The 18831-nt window shown below is 44.7% G+C and overlaps 4 protein-coding genes and 1 non-coding gene across 5 annotated transcripts; 2 read left to right on the forward strand and 3 right to left on the reverse strand.

Moving 5' to 3' along the window:
- Positions 1 to 768: 768 nt before the first annotated feature.
- JR316_0011583 lies at positions 769 to 872 on the reverse strand. Its single transcript has one exon. It is a non-coding gene; the product is annotated as a tRNA-Tyr (tRNA).
- Positions 873 to 5083: 4211 nt separating this feature from the next.
- JR316_0011584 (Beta-1,2-xylosyltransferase 1) lies at positions 5084 to 7398 on the reverse strand (the record flags this gene model as incomplete). Its single annotated transcript, XM_047897231.1, has 6 exons — positions 5084 to 5210; positions 5268 to 5471; positions 5545 to 5630; positions 5697 to 6430; positions 6485 to 6858; positions 6914 to 7398. The coding sequence occupies 6 exons, from the start codon at positions 7396 to 7398 to the stop codon at positions 5084 to 5086; spliced, it is 2010 nt and encodes a 669-aa protein (XP_047743640.1).
- Positions 7399 to 8198: 800 nt separating this feature from the next.
- JR316_0011585 (uncharacterized protein) lies at positions 8199 to 9023 on the reverse strand (the record flags this gene model as incomplete). The annotated part of the gene is made up of 4 exons (XM_047897232.1): positions 8199 to 8313; positions 8372 to 8588; positions 8815 to 8862; positions 9002 to 9023. 4 exons carry the CDS (start codon positions 9021 to 9023, stop codon positions 8199 to 8201), a joined length of 402 nt encoding a protein of 133 aa, XP_047743641.1.
- A 3611-nt stretch (positions 9024 to 12634) lies between these two features.
- JR316_0011586 (uncharacterized protein) lies at positions 12635 to 13426 on the forward strand (the record flags this gene model as incomplete). Its single annotated transcript, XM_047897233.1, has 3 exons — positions 12635 to 12694; positions 12754 to 12798; positions 12860 to 13426. The coding sequence occupies 3 exons, from the start codon at positions 12635 to 12637 to the stop codon at positions 13424 to 13426; spliced, it is 672 nt and encodes a 223-aa protein (XP_047743642.1).
- A 1656-nt stretch (positions 13427 to 15082) lies between these two features.
- JR316_0011587 (UPF0187 protein) lies at positions 15083 to 16845 on the forward strand (the record flags this gene model as incomplete). Its single annotated transcript, XM_047897234.1, has 10 exons — positions 15083 to 15113; positions 15170 to 15311; positions 15363 to 15954; positions 16004 to 16058; positions 16114 to 16195; positions 16243 to 16291; positions 16354 to 16401; positions 16453 to 16498; positions 16552 to 16611; positions 16676 to 16845. The coding sequence occupies 10 exons, from the start codon at positions 15083 to 15085 to the stop codon at positions 16843 to 16845; spliced, it is 1275 nt and encodes a 424-aa protein (XP_047743643.1).
- Positions 16846 to 18831: the final 1986 nt, after the last annotated feature.

The raw sequence follows: 18831 nt of genomic DNA on the forward strand, positions 1-18831 counted from the left end.
TACGATCCAACCTATAGACTACCTTTTCGTTTCCTCTCTTTACCCTGTATCTATCGCATAGACTTTACCCTTCCCTTTTTTCGTCTTCCTTTACCCTCCTGCCTACCTTACTCGCATCATATCACACTCATTTTGCTCCCTCGCCGCCTCTACAATCTTGAACTTGTCTATATTATTTGGACGACCTCTGCTAAATTTCACGCTCCGAAGTAGCAAGTTAATAAACAGGTTATATCTCCGAATGCGTATAAAGAACAATGTATCCTCGTATTCGATGGGGCTTGCTATAGCTAAAAATCACTACAAACGTACGTGACCGAACAAGCTGTGACGGATCCGGACTGCGCCTTTTCTTTGACTTTCTTTTTCTGTAGACTTCACCTTTGCTCCGTCCACCAAATTCACACACTCCTTTAGCTCATTTTCTTCAATCTATGTTCGTGTTCCCTCATTCTATTCCCCTTGAAACTGACTTGTACTGCACCTTGATATGTTTCCCAATGTATCCTCTTTTATCTTTTTCTTAGTCTACTTCTTCACCTTATTTTTTTACAGAAAAACAGAATCGAATACGGAGTACTTTAACCTGTCTATTCGATGTCTTATCTGCTGCAACGAAACTGGTGTTACTTTCTGTCACAGCTGACGTCGCACAAACTGTCTCGGCTGCTTTATCAAGCAAAACTTCCAAACAGAGTCGTTCAGTGCGAATTATCCTCTCAAAAACATTACTCTGTATATATGAAGAACTCGCAATGGCAAAAAAGTTCCTTCGAATCGGGATCGAACCGATGGCCTCGGGATTTAGGATAGGACAAACGCCCTGTGTTAACCATTACAGTCCCACGCTCTTCCAACTGAGCTATCGAAGGCTTATCCGACTGATAACACATAACAAACAGAAGGTTCCAGACGGCAATATGAACAAGCGCCGGTCATTGCACTCGGTACAATGACCGTCATCTCAAACCTCAACGTCATCTTCAAGAGTTTTTTATTCTTAATAGAAACCACCCAAATCTACATACTTCCAAAATCAAAATTTCTGAACTAATTTAACACCTGCCACCTGCTCATATCATCATATTTCCCGAGCAGACGATAGTAGTATCATAACTTTTGGAGTTTTCTTGGTGGAGAAAGTCATCAAAAGATTCTGATTGTCTATGTCAGGCACTCCGGAGCTCTTGAGTAACTTCTCAGACCCGTTGTAGGTGTTATATTATATCTATATCAACTAGCGATATTAAACCTTCGGGTTTTTGTACATGCAAAGGGCTCTTCATCTCCGTCTTGTCTGTTATCACATAGGAAATCCCGCTGTTGCGGTCTGAAGCTAAAGCGACTGGAGGATTAATTAAATCATTGAAAGTCAAGATAATACAATCCCCTCTTGATTGAAGTATGGAACATCATTTGTAACTAGTACTCAGATGATTCTGTCGTATCAAGGTCTGAGTTTGTTTCTCGGGATAATGTATTCATGTAGGTACACTATCGCCAGGTTACTTGAAATTATTTTAACGGCGCACATTAAAAAATCTTGCGATGCTCTATTACAGCTATTTTCATATCGATAGGCCCAACGTAAAAATATATTCATACAGTCGGACTTGAATTTCTGCGTAGCCTTGTTACATAAGGAATGCTCCTATGTTGATTTTATTTTAATCTATGGTACGATCTTGCAGAAAAGCGCTGACATGCCTTTCAGTTTGAGAAGGGAGTGTCTCTAGGATGCTGCTGATGTGGTGGTATTGCTTTAGTTCTTGTAGCTCGACTTTTTTTGTAAATACTCATCGACGATTTTGCTAGTTCCCGTAATTTGCCGTCTTTAAATTTTATGCTCCGCTCAATAAAATTCTTTATCCGTGTACGTGTAAATTTAGCGGATAGGTCTATCGATATGAAAATAGCTATAATACTGCCCTCCATTGATCAACATCCGAGTTGCGAAGAGGCCGGAGGTTTGATGATTTCTTTCCAATACCTATTGGAGTTGAAAGTTATGTCGGGCGCAGACAACAGATCAGAAACACTTCAACAATCCTCAAAGCACAATGGTTAAAGTCATCATGTCAATTGTTGAAACATGGAGCAATTCTGAAAGTGATCTTTCTTTTAACTTTCAGTTTTGATCGCCAGAGAAATGGATCTACATCAATCCCGTGACGGGGTGAGTAATCCTAGGTCAATAACTTCAAGAGCATGCTTGCCAATGTACTCTAACCTTTATGTGCGTCGGACTACAGTGTCTACGGGCGCGCCTTTGACAACGTCAGGAACTTTGGCAACTTCATGTCTATTGGAGTGACAACCAACACGCGTTCTGAAAATGGCTCCCTTGAACAGTGGAGACCTCCCACACATCAGCAAAGGCATATGGCTCTTTGTAACTATTCATCAAACGAAGCTTCAACTGGATGGGCGCTCCCAGAACAAAGAAATACTAATCAAATGGGTATACTTAGTTATTAGCAGAGTCAGAAGCTCATCTACATTTGTACTGCGCCTAACTGAGCCTTTCTCTTTCATTTGAAAGTCCGTGGTACTTGATGATGACAACATCCTTCTCCGCTAGACTCACACTTATCTTTCTTATTAGATGGCTATTATCATGATGCGTTGTACTGATCTCTCTTCCGATGATGGTCAGTACGGCCTCCGCAAATATCACCTTCTTTTCGAGCTAGGGCTGATTTGGAAGACCCTTCTCTTCGAGGGCAGTAGGTAACTCAGGTAAAATAGCACCTCTATCAATCCGGCACGACTTGATCACCCGATATCCTGCCTACTCAACCTCGTTTACGTATCCGAATGGCCCAGTCAAGATCACAATCATGATTTGTGTGGGACAAAATGGTCATGCACGGATAGTTAAGCAGGCTGTGGCCGTAACTATTCCTGTGCGTGTGGTTGCTTGCCGTAGTTGCATTCTGAAGGCACGCATGAGTGATGGGAACTGACGGGCAGATTCTTATTATAGCTATCTGGACGATGCTTACTTATAGGAACTGTTCGCCGTTTGTTACCCCTCTCAACCCATCGATCACTGAGAGTATGACTGACGTGAATGGTACTACTTGTGCCAATGCTCTCAATACTACTACATTGACTGGAACGCCGCTTTTCTTTGTACCTCTGGAAGAGGTCCATCATCTCAGTATAGCGACTTACATTCACATTGGAACCACAGCTGTACGTTATATGTGACACGCAAATTTCAATTAAGTCTTAACACTTTCGTAGGTACTTATCTGGGATGTCGTTGATAATTTGAGAAGTGACTTCAGACTGTTTTTTTCATTCAGATTCGGTATACCCACTTTCATATACATTGTAACCCGGTAGGTTTTCTCCTGAAAAGTGACAACCCGACTCGGATGATAATCTTAATACTGTTTTAGAATCTCTTTACTGGCATATGCTATCGGTCGTGCAGTTCTCTTGAGTCAGTTTGAGATGATACTTTAAGATGGGTGCGGACTGACTTTCCGTTCACAGCTACCCCCGTCGAAGACTGCGGTGCTTTGGAGCGCACTCTCAATGCATTGCTCATCATATTTTTATCATTTACGACCCTCTTCTACTACATTCGGGTTTGTGTGCTACACAGCATGTCGCGCACAATCATCATCCTTTATGGATTAAGCTGGCTGGCGACAGTGGGAATGATTACAACGATTGCAAAAACGTTCACCGTCAAGCGAGTTGAACCGTTCTGTTTGGAGAGGGTTAATGGAACCCTATTAACTCCCACCGTTATCATGCTCTTGATCAACGAAGTTCTCGTCTATGGCGCGGTTGCCCATAAAGTATACACTTGTTTCCTCAATAAGCAGCCCTCTGTCGCAGCGAAGGTCAAGATCCTAGTCTGTGGCACATCGGTGCCGGCCTTTTCAAACATGATACTTCAAGACAGCCAATTATATGGATTGTAAGTTGGCGTCTTGCTTAATCTGTGATGAATGGTTTTCTCATTATGCCCTCTCAGAGTGATCGTCCTGACAAAAGCCATTCTGGTTCTCACAGTCACCAGAGTTTCCCGACCAACAAACACCATGTTCATCATCTGCCACTTGGTATTGGTGAATGTATTGACCTGTAGGGTTTACCGGAATCTGAGAATGAGCGTGGAGAAGTGGGAGTCCCAGAACCACAATGGAACCAGCATTAATTTCAGAACGACAGCCAGAAATGGACATCTCGGCGGCCAACAATCATCAAGTCCTATGTCTAGCTCATCCTGTCGAAGGAGTGATTTGATCCTTGACACAGTTCATTCCTCAATGACTTCATTCCAAGAGCCTACAATGCCATCCGAAAAACAGTCTCAAGACCATATATACACCGTTAGAAGGGATAACAGTAGTAGTATCGCGTGAACATTGAAGTTTGATAGTAATAACTTGATTCGTGTATTTTACCATCTCATCTGCATTTCGTACTAGCGCCAATTGTATTCTAGATCAATTGTATTCTATATCACAATTATGATATATATACATTAAACTTATAACTGGTTCTCCAAGGTCATTAGTCGCTGTAGGCTTTGGTCTGCAACAACAGGCGGGCCCCTGAAGGAACGCGTTGGACACGTGTATATAAAACGCGTCATGCATCACGCGCAAGTGTGATTTATAGTCAAGTGATTTTGTATACCATCGCGCCGGAAAACTATTGATTCACCATTCACCAACCGTTGGCCCAATCGAGGCTTTAACTGAGTAATCATCCTAGTCGGCTCGACGCCCGACGGTCCCAGATGAAGATGCTACAAGTCAATGGCGCTTCTAGGAAACATCAGGCTTCATGCCGTTTTGAATTTGAACCCTCGGCTGTTCCGCCATTATACATTTACGATCCGATTTTAGCCGTGTCTGTACATCTCGAACGATCGTTCTACTACATGAACCTATGGCGGATCCCATAAAAGTCGTCCCGTCCTGGCTAATTGAATGCCCTTTTCGTGTATAGGAGAGGAGAACTGATGCAATGTGCAGTCTGGAACAGAATCAAACTAGGAACACTCCTGCTACCTCCCATTTCAATCCGACAATGGATGGAACCGAGGGTCAAACTTTTATGCCCCACCGTCATAATCGCGCCATTTGGGATTTCGCCCCGTTCTACTCGTCCTCGGTGTAACATCTTCAAAATAAAGTGAGAGGCGATTTGGGTCCATAACACGAGAGTATTCGAGGAATAAACTCAATCATGATAGCGTCAGTAGAATGTGGTGATATCCAAGGTTGAAACGTACTTACCGAAATGTATAGGCAGTCAAGTCTTCTTTCCTCCAATATGTCATGCTCCATTCCCTGCCAGCTGCTGCGATTTTTCTCGCCATATCCTCATGAGCGCCCTTCCCCTGTGGATCGCCTCTGAAGAATACCAGGCAATCCCATAGATCGGAAAGATCAACTTGAACGGGAATGTAATGGACCCATGGCGCGACTCTGTCCATATACCTTTTGATCGAACAGAGATATGTCATTCCTTCCGACCCATTCGGAAAGGATATAGATTAACGGACGAACTCACCACTCGGGATACAAGGTCGACTTGAAAACCAGGCCATGCGATGTGATTAGTCTTTTGAACCGGCTTGACCAAGCATTACCATCAACCTAAGGTACATCAATAAATGTCAACGAAGAAGCAACACCGGTTTGGCCAAGGAATGAAATTCATACATCAATATAGTACCGATAGTTTCCTGCTGCGCGCATCCCCTGGCGTTGTCGATATTCGAAAATCTTTTTCAGCTTTTCGCACATCTCAGGGGGACAATTGACCGGTTTCTCTGCATATGCGATATCTACCATGGCAGGCGCCCATCGTTTTTTTGGGATCCGCACGGCCCTCCCCACCTTCTGTCCCTTCTCCGTAGGAATGAGCACCGAAATGTTCTCAGCGAATCCCAAATACTCTAAATCTTCGTCCTCCATCTCTTGAATGTCGCCTGCCCAACGCACGAGTCGCATGCGCTGCGCAAGATCCCATCGGTACTCGTCACTGTGCCATATTCCTGTATTGCTCCCTCGCCACTGTAAACGCGTGTCACCGCGCTCGTCCCACTCCGGATTTCCTTGTTGCGCAATATCCTCCATCCAATTTATGGGCATCGCGGGTGTAATGTCGTGGTGCAACATTGTCGGTGCGTACGAAAATTGTGGGATAAGAATGCGTTGCGGTTCGGGACCTTTCCCATGGGATATGAATTGACCATGCAGAAGGAAGTGAGATGGATGCTCGCATGGATCCATTGTCCTGTAATGGTCATGGATGAACGTCTTCACCATTAAGAGGGGTAATCGGAATGGCTCGCCGCCCCAGTTGATGTACTGGTTCCTTGCAGCCGATTCAGGGGGACACGCGGAGAGCCATCTTAACGCCTTCGACTTCGGAGGATTGTTGATGTCAACAACTAGGTACCTCTTTAGTTTCGGTTCGACTATACACCATAATCATTTATGCTCACACGTTCCTTCTCTTGCTGCGCGAATAGCTGCATTTTTGAAAACCCTATCCGTAACCAAGTTGGGATTGTCATGGGGCGAAAATACGGCGCGGAAAGGGGGTATTGAATTTTCGACCTCTTTCAGCAAATCCATAATTTCATAGGCACCTTTCGCCATGCCATTGGGGCCAATATCGTCGAAAGTGTGATTTTTGAGCGATATAGGTTCCTCGAAGGTGTCTTTCCCCACCGTAAAAGAATCTCTATGCGCCTCCCAGTCGCGCTGGATGTTCTGCAAATCTATCGGATTCATACCCCAAAACGGTTCCAAATCACGATAGATCTGGTCGTACTCGTCTGGCAGTTGAACATTATGTTTCTGAACATATTCCCACCTTTGAACGACGCAAAGGGTAAATTAGCGCGCAAACAACACTTACATCGACTCACCAATCTCCAAATCCCCTTGGCGGCATCCTTTGGTATCGGCGGTAATATTCATCCACAGCTTCCTGCAGTGTCGTACTCGCCCTCTCTAACTTTCGATCCCATGCCCTTTGCGCTTCTCGAACCAACTCGAATATAGGATGTGGTCCGTTAGGATTTACTTGTAATAGACCATCCTTGCGGTAGATGTGTTGCTCCAGCCGCTCTTCCTTGTCTTGTTCGCTGAGCACCCTCGAAGCTAATGACCCGGTTCTGATTTGCCGCGTTTTAACTCGAGTCTTCACCTCTTGCAAGCCATCTTGCGCATGACTTATAGGGGCATTGATTTGTCCAGTCAATGTGAGAATGGCGACGAACGTCAGCAGAGCGAAAATAGGTCTTCTGGTTGACCTTCGTAGATTTAGCCTCAGCATATCATCGATGGCCCAAGTCGATGTCGGTGGGAAGTGGAAGAGGAGGGAATTTATGGAGGCTGGAGGTCCATGCATGGATAAGATGCATTGACTGGCATCTCTTTACCATTCATAGACTTGATCCGCCGATTCTGGCATTGACATTCTTTAAAATAAGCAACCTGTACGTACTTTGTTAACTATTGATACGGGGTCATAGTCTTATCGCCTTGGAAGTTGTATCCGCTACATAGATGTTACTAGGAAGTTCTAGTAACGGCATTCCATAGGCCTGCCCCGTGTTGAACTACAATGCGATTGACTTGCAAAGAGAGTCACCCATTGTTTTGCAAGATGTTGCTTAGCCTCCCATGGTTTGACATTTACACAAGATCCTTCGCTCTTCGTGATTACTGGTTTGTGGATATAAATACTACATCTGTCAGGAGACTCCTTAAGAGATCGCTGGTCACCGTCAGAGGACTATTTTAAGGCAAATCAGTATTGAACCTTCACAGCACGTGGACCTCGAGATTTCGAATGTTGTTTACTTATTGAAAAGTCTTCTTTAACGAGCTTTCATTCACTTAAGTCGGTGAACTTGAGATGGACTATGCGATGAGTTTCTCAATCAAACAATACTGTAAATACTAATCATGTCTGTCAAGAAATTAGACACCATGGGAGTGCTGATGCATTCATAAACCAAACTATCACAACATCAGAAGAAGAATCAGAAAAAATCAATGTGTCCCTTGTAGAGTAAAGATAATATTTTTGTCAAGACAGATTAATTGCGCCCAACAACGGACGAAGTCCGTTTATATTTAGCCGCGTACTGCGCTTGACGCCGCGTGTATGGTGGGAGGTATACACATTACCGGCACACCGCATCCTCATTGCTTCTTCGCAGAAGATATCTTCTTTGATTGAGCATCCGCGAAGTTGAGTGTATCGACGAGGTCTTTGGCAAATTGCGCAACGATGAACGTGGGAACGACAATCCAGAGACTGGCCGCATCAATGAGAAACAATGATTTGCATGATATACCAGAGTAATCGAACTTACCCGTTTGGAATGATCCACAAGACAATTAAATTCCACAGATTATTATGACCAATGGCACAATATCCACAGTAGTACTCTTGAGCCCAGTACAAGATCGTCTTAGACAACGTCATGGTAATGGCGGCGAAGCCAATAACGATTGCCCCAGGCCATTGGGCGACATGAGCAAGATACACATATGCAATATTCATGAACGTTTCGATAACGTTGAGCAAGGCTAGACTGGATGGTCAGATTTTGTAACGAGGTGGAAATGAAGTACAAACACTGAGCATTGGTGAACCCATCTCCAGATTCAAGGGAAGGAAGTCCGTACACCTATGGCTATAACATCAGAAAAAAATCTCTTCGAGCTGTTCTATGGCCCACGTAGTCAATCTAGTTAGTAACCAGCGTATCGATTAGTTGGTGTGTGCATTGCTAATGAACAACCTATAATTTACCTTCTGGTAAAGCGCGTAAGGCTTCCATATCCAGTGGAGGTCGCCGCCCTGTATCAAGCATTTGTTAAAAAAACGCAACCCTGAGGGTGATTAGCCATTTAGAGCTACCTCCATCGAACGTGGACTTTATACAGCGACGTCAATGAGTTGTTGCCGTACAATATCAAATTTCTTGTGACACTCTCACCGCATGAAGCAATATCCAGCATCCCAGAGAATAACAGGGACGGTAAGTATAAACCAAAGAGAAATCCAAGTATGAGTTTTCACTGCCATGGTGGTCGCTGTTCGAAATGAGTGCGTGAGATTATATAGGAGGCTCAGTGTACCTCTTCAACACCATCATTCCGGAATTGTTACCGTTGCTGACACTGGGGGCAAATTCAAGCCCGGCTGATTGTCAGCCGGATCGGCGTGTGCAATCCCGGAGCCTACTAAGAATATTTTCTACAAATATAGGCTATATATAAGCAATTTTGTGGTCCTTTCTCACAGATTATGCCCAAATATGTTTGCCGCAAACGGCTTGGGAAGATTTAAGTGAGATTTTATACAAATCTTCCCATACTTAGCTAAGGTTCACCACGTTTCTTTGCGCCAAAATTAAGTTCTTCAAAGAAACATCCTTGCACTAGGCTGCTACCCACTGCCTGCTACCTTCACACACTTTAGGCCTGTCTTTCATCACTCAAGATATAGTTTGCACATTCGCAGATCTTTGTGCTAGTTTGGTTGGGGCACAACTGATGCTCTACTAGGATTTGTGGCATTCGAGCGTTCCGAGCTTGTCGCTTCCCTGAGGATGACATTTTCACCGAGGCAAGGCTCATGGGACTCTAAGGCGGCAATTACACTTGGACGAAATACATCCTGGAAGTCTTTCAAAATGCAAACATCTAAATGGTCTTTGGGTCTCTCTTGATAGACCCCCAAAATTTACTCCGGAACGCTAATCGATGAGGACTACCTCCCTGCAATTATTTCTCCGAAGGGTTCGGTCATGGGTAGGCATCTGGTTTTTCTGGACACTTTGGACTGTAAGGACGCTGTCACAACGTACTCAAACTGCTCGAAGGTGTATACACACGCATGGATACTACTTTTCTGTCTCTGCCTCCGCAGTCCCAGCATCCCAATTCCCAGTGACTGAAGAGAGTACCGAGCTATAAGTCTCAACTATTGGGTTGCCTCGTATACAGGAACTTCTATAACACTTCGTTTTTGAGGATGTTAATCAAGGTTTGTAGTGCACGGATGTTCAGGTAAGTCCATTTTTGTGGCTGACTCGAATTGAAAAGAAGATTGTACGGTCAGCAAACGGAATGCCGCATATTTTTTGTGCATGTACCAGCGTCTACCCTCTTGGTCTTCCGGTGACTCTTTAGTCGGTACAATTGTATCTCTGCGCTGGCTCACGAAGGCCGAACAAAAAAGTTTGGATTACCGTGTTCGCGACCCTGTAGAGTGAACCTTTTATCCAGACGAATGGTGGTGTTCCTTTTGTTTTCCTCCCATCGATCAAGAGAAAGTGTGAGCTGGCCTTTGGGACCTCCCACTAGCGATAAATTGCCTAGTTAGAGAGACTCGATTCGGGTCCAAGTGATGTGATCTATATCCTTTTCATGTCTTGCGTGTCCTTAAATGGAGGTGTCTTTTTTGAATTTCCTCAAAACGACATTCTCTCGCAGATTTGTCGGTCAAACTTGCAGAGTTACGACTTCATTAGGTGCTCGAAAGCACTCTTGATCGACTTTGGTAGCCAGCAAGTCTCTCCCGCCAGGCTCGGACTCAGTAGCGACATGCTCAGCTGTCTCCGTTTTTACGACACGGTTGAGGGCCTGGGAGTGGCTCATTGCTGGAACGTTCCAAAGCCTTGGCTACGTCCTTTTCTCTCTTGCTATCTCAACCCTGCTCACACCGTGACTGTGTAATACAGACCGGTGTTTAACCTCTGTAGTATTTTATACAAGTAAGATATAGTTTTGCCGCATTGATAACATTTTATACACGATGGTTAAGTGGAGGAAGCAGGGGGATCCTAGGGCATCCCGGCGAAGGCAATGTTATGCCGGCATGTGTTGATCTCCATTGGGATGACCGTTTCGGTGCCTGACTGTGCCTGAATGGCTTCTGAATCATCCTGATTTGAAGAAATGATTTGGCCCACCGTAATTCATACCGTAGATGTGCCTGCCCTTGGTTGAACCGATTGAGCCTTGGTAGAATATTCAGCGAAATGACAATAATATTAACCGTCGGGTCTACCCCATATCATAGCAACATTTTATTATCAAGGTGTCAGAATTCACAAAGTAGTAACCTCTAAGTTGGCCTGCGTTCCACCGGTGCTAAATTCAGTTTGGCTTGGTGAAAGCATTGTGCTTTAGCTTTGTATACGACTTGGATTGTATTAAATAAGTGGCGAGCTAAGGCATTACAATACTCCATACTTTCCGCAATAATCAATAGATCGGTTGTACCCTGGATTGGGAGTACAAGAGTACCTCGATAAGCGCCCAATCAAACAACGCGCGACGTGATTTTTGCGGAAACATTGTCATTACAATATCTTTCAAACCAGCCTTATTTTTCTAATAAAGTGGTGAGTAGATGCTCACAATGCCTTGCAATGAAAGCGGTTTGGCATCCTAAATGAATCGCTAAGCATGGAAAGACGTAATGCAGACTCATTGGGTCATTCCACCGTTAAGTTCTGATGGTTGTAAAATAAGTTCATTTGCCCTAAATTTTGTCACAACTTTGGCGACCTCTATATTGTCATGAGAATGCTGTCGGTGTCAACATTTAAACATATACGAACCTATATTAAACAGTCGTAATGATATCTGTCAAGATAGTACACCAATCGGGTACACTTGAGACAACATGACACTCCTCATTGAGACTTGCAGACTTTCGAATATCATTGGATTACAATGCATCCCGAAAAGACATGCTTTGGAAGCTGTCTAGCCTGGTCCGTCAATAATCGATTAGTCCCATCAATCTTACCAGGCAGGGTCTGTAAAGCAACTTCCTGAATTTTTTGTTCGCTTCTCTCAGATGCATTTGCGTGCTCAATAATTGATAATTGTTCTGAGCGTATCTCTATCGTCTAGCGGAACATGTTGAAACTCGATCGAAAAGGAGAGCAGCTTCAGCCTTCAGGGCTGTAGAGGACTAGACGCTGCATCGATCACGAAGATAATAGGAAAGTGAAGTATGGAGGTGATATAAGAAGACGAACAAAAGACTGAAAAACGTGCAGTGTAATGCAAGAATAGTGGTTCTGGAGGATCAGTGAAAGAAAAGGAAAACACGATTATGTATGAGAGCCGTCTCTACCATGGGTACATTCATGCAAATCCTTGGCAGGCCCCAGATTTGCAATTGGTCCACGCTTCGGCATAGCGATACAACTGCTTGTGGGGTGGAAACCTTCCGATTAGAGGCACATGTGTTACCCGCTCCGTGCAGCTCCGTTTTCGATATGAACAAAAGTAAACAAAAGACCTGCTGGTAATTCGAGGGCAGAAAGCCCTCTGAGGCCCTATGCTTATCGGAGGCTGTCGATCCGGTGTGAGTTCGGTCCTGGCGAGACCGTGGGCCTTGCTTATGGGGTAACACCCAAAAGAGCCAGGTACCGCCAGAAATGAGCAGATCTTGGACAGGAACAACTGGAAGAAGGGGGGCTGCTGTTTATGGGAATCGCTTGGTATATATGGTTATCCAAAATCCTTAAAGAGCCGGTACCTTCAAGTCGATTTTCCATTACACCCAACATCCCCCCTACCGACTTTACCTCCACTCTTTCAATATCATGCGTGTATCAGCAATTATTCTCCTTTCTGCATTTACCTTGGTGCTCGGGGCCCCTATCGTGAGTGCTTAGGGTATCTCCAAACAGAGCGAAAATTTAACGCACGCACATTTTTTTAGAGCAGTGGGGTTGTCGCTCGTAGCAGTTCGGATATTGTCGTAGCAGTGCGTCATTGAATCATAAATATTCTTTGCATTCAGAGAGACTTATCTCATTGATGTGCAGAGAGATGCAGCCCCTGGTAATCCCGACTGGAAACGCGAGGCTGAGGCTGGCGGCAAGAACCCGGCTTGGAAGAGAGAAGCTGAGGCCGAGGCTGAGGCTCAGAGAGGTCGTGACCCATCCTGGAAGCGTGAGGCAGAGGCAGGAGGCAAGAATCCGGCTTGGAAACGAGAGGCGGAGGCGGAGCCTCAAAGGGGCCGTAACCCATCCTGGAAGCGTGAAGCTGAGGCTCAGAGAGGTCGTAACCCATCCTGGAAGCGAGAGGCTGAGGCTGAGGCTGAGGCTCAGAGAGGTCGTAACCCATCCTGGAAGCGTGAGGCAGAGGCAGGAGGCAAGAATCCGGCTTGGAAGCGAGAGGCTGAGGCTGAGGCTCAGAGGGGTCGTAACCCATCCTGGAAGCGTGAAGCCGAGGCCGAGGCTCAGAGAGGTCGTAACCCATCCTGGAAGCGAGAGGCTGAGGCTGAGGCTGAGGCTCAGAGAGGTCGGAACCCATCCTGGAAGCGTGAAGCCGAGGCAGGAGGCAGGGATCCGACATGGAAGCGCGAGCCAGCCCGCAATCCTACCTGGTGAAGATCTACCATCGCAGCTTTCTCCGTTTTCCACCCATTTGCCTCACTGCGCTCAGTCGCTAGTCGACTGATTTTTGGAATGCAATGTCCACTAGTCGCTACGATTATACGGCTTCAGCGAAGTTGAACGATCCATTTTAATGACCTCACCATTCGTTGCATTTTCCAAGCGTTTTCCTTTCAGTGTTTTTTAGCATCTATGTTTCTCTTCATACCTTCAGCATATCTCATACCCACTCCCATTCCTTCATTTTTTCTGATATTACGCATTCATTCATTCAATTACATACTCTCAACGTCTTGACATATTCTGTGCTCCTACATTGTAAAAAATTAGGATTAAATCGCCTTCATAGGACTTAATAAATCAATAAACAAAACTTAATTTGATCATATTTCTCTTGCGTATATTTCGTTCGTGACTGAAGTCGAAAAGCACATCGTGCAACCATTGGGGTATGCTGATGTATTTGACGACTATGAAGCTACGAATCAGCATTTAGAGGAAGCTACGAGATGTAGAGTGCGCTTACAAAAGGTGTTCAGGCCATAGTTCGCCGCAGTCGTGAGGATCAGACGATCTGAAATGGCGACAAGGGTGGACAAGCATAACAAGGGGCAGATCCAAGACAAGTTTGTAGGAAAAATGGTTGACCCATATTAAGCGCGCTACAGCCACGTTACCACTATGTAAACGGGGTTATTACGCAAGGTCCGTAAGGTCCAGGGTGTCGCAGAGAGGACTGGGATATCTTCATGCAAGCTTGACCACCTTCAAATCACGCAAATACTCTGCGGGGTTGAATGGATAGACTCACAGTGACTGTGCCCTATTCGTAAGACGACTGTGGATCAATTGCAGTATCATGATTTCTTCGGTTTGCATGGCGAACATTCGGTAAATCAAGTAAAAATTGACAATATGATCCTGATGGCAACATGGAGATATACTTACATCGACTGTCGCGCTGATTTGCTGTAAGCGAAAGGTATCTTGTCACCAGCGTTATAATAACGAAACGGGGGACAAGATCAAGGCTTTTCTTTTCCCTTTTACTCACTACTAATATCCTTTAATATCTTTTTTGCACGACCTTCAGGCAGTTGAAGTTCATATTATGTCCGTCAATCAGCCAGTGGTCGAGCCTGCGACCCCAATTTCTGTGAGTCTCTGCGCCCTTTTTCATTTCAGTCAGTATTGGAGATAAGCTTATGTCTGCGATGGGATGGATAGAGAGTAGAGACCTTCGCGCATACCGGCTTCCGTGTTCCTGACCCGTGAGTGACGTACTAGTAGCAAACTGCCAAATTGCGATTGACCCGAGCAGGTTTGCTCCACGACAACGTCCTGGGGCTTCCTTTGTGAACGCTTTGCTTGCCACAGCGCTTTTCCGGTGTTGGCATATACTCATCTTCTTTGCTGCCTGGTCGACCCTTATCACCGTCCTCAATCACCATGGTCATAAGCTCTTCATTCAGGCAACCCTACTTACTGTGTATGCGCATTCCGAGACCTATGTGACTTTTGGCACTAATCCTATTCTTTAGCGTGGGTACAGTCCTAGGTTTCATTATCTCGTATCGGACGACGTCATCTTTCGAGCGCTACAATGAAGGAAGGAGATTGTGGTCGCAGGTTATTCTAGCCAGCCGAACAATGGCACGTACCATTTGGTTCCATGTTCCCAGTAAGTCTTTTCATGTCCGCACAAGCTGCTGAAGTGGTGTTTAATTCATTTCGTAGATGCACCACCTGCGGAAGGAATGAGTGAACAGGAGGCTGCGGCCAGGTCTTTAGTGGAGAAAAAGTCGGCTATCAACCTTCTCGAGGCATTTGCGGTGGCTATCAAGCATTATTTGAGAGGAGAAGATGGGATTTACTATCAGTAGGACTTCCTCTGTTATTCGTTTTTCTGCATCTGAGGATTGTATCTCAGGGATTTGTACTACCTCGTCAAATTCCTACCGGCATACGCTTTGCCAGCTGGTTTACCAGCGTCCCCCACCGACAAGTCCGTATTCAGCGAAGATATTTCTTTGCCATCTCCCCAGACCCCAGCTCCCAACTCTTTCAGTAGCCCAATATCTGAGAATGCGTATCCAAATGGCTTGACCGCAGCTAATCCGGGGAGGCAACCTACGATTACCATTGCCCCTATGCCATCGGTTCTTCACCAACGCAATACAAACACTGCTACGTCCCCGACTTCTCTACCGCCTCCTGTGTCAATTGGTCCTGCTGGGAAGAGGTCTTCATACTACAGCGGCGGTGTGACATCCCCGGTGTCGACCTATCTCCAGAAAGAGAAGGAGCGAATAATTTTGTCACAGCACGATGAAAGCTACCTGATGCCCGCACATATGCCTCCTAAATACAGCGTCTTCGATATTTTCCCATTCTCCCTTCTTGTAAAATGGCTTACAGAGAAAGGCAAGGACGTTAAAGGGAAGAAAGGTGCCCGGATTCGAGCAAAACTACGCAACGAAGCTATATCGCACAACTTGCCTCTAGAACTGTCGCTATATTTGGTACCTTTTTGTCGTCCTTGTCGGATAATCTGTTCTCACCATCTTTTAGAGCTCTTATATTGCCTCACTTCAAAACCGTAAAATATGTGACGTCCCAACTACCAGTAAGCGGATTAATCGTCAGCGTGCCGCTCACTTTATTGATGAGCTCGTTTCTAGACACCCTGTTATTTTCCTTGAATCAACTGGTGGATAGTCTCACTGGATTGGAGCGTATTCTGACCACGCCAATCCCATTCTCGTGAGTAACGTTGAGAAGCTATGACGGTGTTCTAAGAATTTCTATAGTTACTCCATACATCTTTGGGTTGTCACTTTGCTATACTGCCTTGCTTTAGTACGTCACTTCCTAACCAGACTTGAATATTCCCTGAGAGATCATCTCTACAGCCTTTCCAGATTTGGTCCACACTGAAATGGATCACAATCCCTGGCACTACCGTCATTGTGAGTTGACATGGAAATCCGGTATACTATAACTAAAATGTTCCTTCATAGAGCTTCATATTTTTCGGCTTTCTTGTCGCTGGTGAAGAAATTGAAAGTGAGTTGCGAGTTTCATTGAATCCGTTCCAGAAATAAATGTGTGTGTGTCAGACCCTTTCGGATACGATAAAAATGACCTGAACCTCGACCATTTCACACATAATATCATTCGTGAGTCCGATGCCAAACATGTCAAATAGCCTTTTCAACAACTGAATTCCGTTCCACAATACAGGAAACGAACTGAGAGCAGTGACTTCGACTCCACCTCCCGATCCTACAAGATGGGCATTTGTCCCAGAAAATAACCTTCTTTTCTCCAATAACACGGATGAACGTGTCTCTCCTGACGAATGGATCTCCCGCGGCCCTAATGCCATGCAAAGGAACCTCAGTCATTTTTAGCACGACTCGACTGAAGCAATGAACGGAGGGAACGTATACTTTGCTTATGGTGGCCGCTGGACTTTAAACGGCGCGAAGTCCCAACAACTTTCTGGCTCTCAACTTTAATAACTATCTCATACCACGGCAAACTCGCATATGACCACATCACACGCGTCAGCTCACTCATAGATTATTGGACACCCACACCATATCGCCACTCATCGGTTAACATCATGGACACCTTCCATTTGCTCACTCATTCATTCATCTTGAACTCCGTTCGAGAAGTTCTACCACTTTTCAATTCCTGGTTTTGGTTTTTTTGGTTTTACTGTTTTTTTGGGCTTTCTGGCTCTCTAGTTGCATTACTTCGAGAATACTTCATTACGTCGATACATAGTTTAAAACGTCGATCAGTTCATCAACTTCATGGCTTCATTTTTCAGGGCGTCGTAAATCAACTTAAAAAATCAACGTAAATGCCAAATAAAATGATGAAAATATATAGTAAGAATGCTATAATTATATTTGCTTAACATTAGTAAAATAATTGTTTAAAATTATTGGTTAAAATTTAATCGGAGATTTCAATTTATGTACATACTTATCAGCAAGTTGTTTTAAACTTCATTTCAGCTTTTTAAGTTAAATGGATCTTCAATTCGCTTCTGTGCGCCTCGAACACTCTTTCCGAAGATCAACAGTGGACACCAGCCAGACAGTGGCGCTGTAAATCTCATTCAAGCTATTGCAGCCTCTCTGGAATCTAGGGACCTCGAGGAAAAGGGTTGACGCGGACGCGCATATCATTTCTAGGTGTTCATCGAAAGAATACGCGAATCAGTACGATATACGCCGTCTTGAATGCACAAGATGACGTTATTTGGTCTTTCTTTCTCTCTATCTGACCCCAAAGGTGTCCCGACCATCGCGTCTAATTGAGTCTAATTATGTGCTTATGAAAACGGCATGGCATCCACCATGCGCGCAGCATGGGGGAGTACACGCCGCTACGCGACAATTTATCAATGCAAGGATAGACTGCGACCCTCGTTGGCTTAATTATCTAGGTTCCACCCTCTTGCCCCTCATCACAGGGCCCTGCAGTCTCACGGTCGTTCAATGCTGTGCTGTCATTACATCGAGGCAGGACTTCATTAACAAATGCCTCACCTCCAGTATGTCATCTTTAATATTCTCGCGCTTGATGTCACTTCATATGTGTCGCGGGGTTGCGTGATTCCAGGACTAACTTTTTTTAAACTTGACAGAAGCTTAGCTGTGGACGTGGACTCATTTCGAGTTAACGCGACGACTATTAAGAAAATCGAGATTCGAGATTCGATCCGCATCTCTCGCAAAATGAATTTCCCATTTTTTTTCTGTACGTCAATTCGTTGCATTGTAAGTATTCTGAGTCACCTCCTTTGACATTTTTCTTCCACAGATTGTGGTTATTTCCCAACAGCTCCTGATACGTGATTTTGGGAAGTTGATATCTTACTGTCCAACAGAAATACATTCACAATCCGTTGTGCAGTGTTAGACCTGAAACTCTGCCTGCTCCAGGATCAAAATTTATCCAATCATTAGACGTGTTGATGGGAGAGTAACTGACACTGTTTTCTGGCTTAAAGTTTAAAGTATGTCCCAACTAATTTCTCATCCCACAATAAAGATTGATGTGCATTTTGAGTTCTAGAACCCTCGGTGAAAGAATTTAAAACTGAATAACCATCCACTGGTGCTTTCAACTTGGCTCCGGAGTTCAAATATTTTATGAAAGTATTGGTGGAGATGAATTATGAACTTTCGAGTCAGTTGACTGTGTCTTTCAGGTTCCACCGGCAGGAGCTTGAAAGAACCTCACTCGATTTCATTAAATTGCTTGATATATATCTAGGGCATCTCCTTGCTCAACATTGCGCGCTATGAATGCCCGATAGTGCTGTCCTGTCATTTTTACAGCCCGAATGCCGACCACGGAATCGACTTAGTTACTGA

The sequence above is a fragment of the Psilocybe cubensis genome, chromosome 11 (assembly GCF_017499595.1).
Source record: "Psilocybe cubensis strain MGC-MH-2018 chromosome 11, whole genome shotgun sequence".
In the NCBI taxonomy this organism is placed as follows: Eukaryota; Fungi; Basidiomycota; class Agaricomycetes; order Agaricales; family Agrocybaceae; genus Psilocybe; species Psilocybe cubensis.